This window comes from Pygoscelis adeliae, unplaced genomic scaffold, assembly GCF_000699105.1.
Source record: "Pygoscelis adeliae isolate BGI_AS28 unplaced genomic scaffold, ASM69910v1 Scaffold4, whole genome shotgun sequence".
Classification (NCBI taxonomy): Eukaryota; Metazoa; Chordata; class Aves; order Sphenisciformes; family Spheniscidae; genus Pygoscelis; species Pygoscelis adeliae.
The window spans coordinates 10404915-10408232 of record NW_008824986.1 but is presented as its reverse complement, the minus strand read 5'-3'; the positions used below and the strand labels follow the sequence as shown (position 1 = coordinate 10408232).

At 40.6% G+C, this 3318-nt stretch overlaps 1 protein-coding gene across 1 annotated transcript in view; it reads right to left on the bottom strand.

Moving 5' to 3' along the window:
• OAT (ornithine aminotransferase) overlaps positions 1-451 on the bottom strand; it is a 15662-nt gene extending 15211 nt beyond the window's left edge. The window contains exon 1 of the mRNA XM_009325869.1: positions 227-451. Coding sequence (XP_009324144.1) covers positions 227-425 — 199 coding nt within the window. The 5' untranslated portion in view covers positions 426-451. The remainder of the gene's footprint in view (positions 1-226) is intronic.
• Positions 452-3318: the final 2867 nt, after the last annotated feature.

Here is a 3318-nt window from a genome sequence, read left to right as displayed (position 1 = left end):
GACCTCTATTTAGATAAATCATTTTAGAGAGACTACAATTTTATCAGGCGGCCTTATGCACAATGATCCAGTTCTCTAACCAGCAATTAGCTGTCTTTATTTCATCAATTATCTCAATCTCCCCTTCCCCCCCAAAAACCCTAAAGGTTCAGAAATTTATTAGGTCAAAATCATTATGCATACACACATCCCACCTACACCACCCAGGGAAACTTAAATAAAATACCTTTTCCTTTTTCCAGAGCAACAGGTAGTGGGTGATAATTGTGGGCACCATATTTAGCCTCACGCTCAAATATGTAATCAGAGGATGGAGGTCCTTGAACGGTTTTTTTAGTAGCAACTGACGTAGCAGAACTCAGTGAAGCGTGGACACCTCGACAGAGAACAGCAATGCTCTGAGAGCGAGTTAGCTTGGAAAACATTATTGACTTCAGGTATGCTGTTATAGATCTGGGAGGGGGGGGAAAAAAGTTAATAATTAGTGTTAAGAGTACTTCAGAAGAAATGTATAATGCGATTGAAGTGTTTCTACTGCCAGGATTACAGGTTTCTCAACACTTTTGCAATCAAGAAAGTTCATATGAAGTATAAACGAATGCAGTACTAACTTCAAATAAGTATTTTTTTCTATTTTAATGTGCACTCACAGTAATGGAAAGAAAACTAAAATGTGTGACTCACCAAGTCTATGAACTAGTCACATCATTTTTCCTGTAACAGCGTTCCTTTTTTATTGCGCCTTAAATTCTGACTGGATTTATTAATATAAACTACAATAAGAAAGTTAAGTTTATCAAACTTCTTGTGCTGTTGAAATGCCTTTTGTCTAACAAAGATTTCATAAGACAAATCTTGTCACAAAATCAGGAAGTAAATAATATAATACTGGAAAGAAGCACCTGACCCAAATAATGTTTAGCTGATAATATTATCAAATTTGATAAAGGATTGATTAGTTTTAACTGAGGTCAGGTTTAAGGAGAAAAATTTGTGACTTTTTATATAAATAGCATTCTTGATTTTAAAATGTTGCCACCTACACATAAAGCACTCACTGTTAGTAGCATTTTAAGACCATCAAAAAAATAGATGGAAAGTAATAGCATGTCAGCTATTAACAATCATTATAGCACCCTGTATTTTCTTAGTAAAACTCAGCGATTTCCCCTGAATACATAACCCTGTACCGTTAACGTCTAAGGATAATCTGAGGGTAGAATTTCTTGAGACAAATGTACTTGCATTTCCTCCCCATGCCTTCATCTCAGTCAATGTAACGATATATCCCAGAGAAGGGAAACCGAGTTGGTGTTTTAAAAGCTGTTCAAGCAAGCTCTCCTCACAGCACCAACTACTGGGAACGGCAGAGAGCCATCAAGGAAACAATGATCATTTTAGCAAGACCAAGAGTTCTCAAAGCTCAAGTTTCTGGTCTTGCAGAACATCACACTTATAAACTGGCCAAAGGTACTAGCCCAAAAGGAAGATCGCAGATTACAGTGACAAGTACTCCGATTATCAAACGCAGCCTCCTTTGTACATACTCCATAGCAAACTGAAGACCTGAGTAACCTTGACACTGCTGCACTACCTAACAACAAAAGCATACTGTAAAACTTAACCAAAATATACTTACTAAATATCAACAGGAGAATGCAGGAATGGTTTACACAAGGGTGTTATTTCAGGCTGCTTGCAGAGACAGAAATATTAAGTCATGGATTTATTCTAAATTTATTTTGGAAAAGGTCTGCACACTGTATGTATCACCTTAAACAGAGAGGCATTTCTTCCAGCAGACTCCTCAGATACTACATTGCTGCTCCTCACTCCTAAGCAAAGCCAGAAGACTGTTTTCTGCATCTACCAAAACCAGCTACCAAAATCCAAGTCTTAAGGAAGAGTCAATAGTCTCCATTCCAGCAAGAGATGAACAGCAGCTTCACAGCTCTGGGCATTTTACCAGCTATCATCAATGCCGTTAAATATTAGCCATTTGTGTTAATACTTTTCAAGACTGTTATTCAAAGATTTTGCAAATAAAAAAGACAAATACTTCTCTGTGCAAGGAAATTTTTTGACAGAAACTCAGCTCAGCTGCGCCACTCAAAATTACAACTTGCTTAACTCCTAAAATTTAATTGGTCATTGACATCCTGCCCCGGCACACCTCCATGGCAGAGCAGCTAATTCTGTAACAAGCTTCTATATTTTTGGAGTTTTTTCAGAATTCCTGAAATGAAAGCTGTAAAGAAATGAAACTCTCATCTGCCCTGTATCGGAGAGCTACCTTTCTGCATGAAGAATTACAGGCCACCAATTTGATGTTCTTCTTTTACTTCTTCCAGGTTGGAAAATCTTAATGAGAAATTTTTAAAAGGGCTTTGCCCTCCATGAGGAGAAATGCCCTGCAAATTATGCTAGTGAGGCCACATCATTTTAGCCGAGGTGTGGGAGGTTACATGCAGTAGGGCTGAGTGAAGCTGAGAATTATAGATGCATCTGGAGTTAAAAGGTGAAGAAAAATTTGGTTTTGATGATCAGCAAGACAAGACGAACAGAAATTTCAGCAAAGAGGAGGGGCACAGTAAGGGGGAAAAAAAAAAATCCCAAACTTATTACCAACTGTGAGGAAGTGAGAAATATGATCATGCCCTGCAGCATGCAGTACCGGAATCAGAAGGCAGGGCATTTCACCAAGTGGAAAAGGTCTCGCATCAGAATAGAAAAGCTACTCAACGCACAGCTGTAAAACATACTTGAACGACTTTTCTCAACTGTTGAACAAGAATATCCAGACAAGAGCACTGCACCTGCAGACCTCACAGGTGAATTCAATGGTTGTATGTACCCAGTCCCTGACGCACACTGAAATATACCCCAAGGTCAACTGCACATATTATCAAATACATGGAAAACACTCAGATGCATGTTGATACAGCATAGAAAAATCCATGCCACGCTGCAGCCTTTACCAACTGAATACAAAGGGGTGAACGTTCAAGAGGACAAGCTATAGCAGGAGGGGTATCAGTCTGGACACGCCAAACCACCTTTTCAGACTAGCACCACATCAGAAACAGCTCAGGACCTAGACTGGCAGACAAGAAAGAGCAAGAACCCCAGCCGTAAAACGTCAGCCCCCTCTCTCCATCCCTCGGACAAGGCCACTGCAAAGGCAAAGACGGTATCCTCGGGACACCACCATGGACGGGAGCAGGGCTGGCAACCGGCACCGAGAGGAAAGGTGACTGGCGGCTTGGCTTGGCCTGCCCTCCCCTCGGGGACAGGCTGTCACGTCCCCGGCCCCCCGCA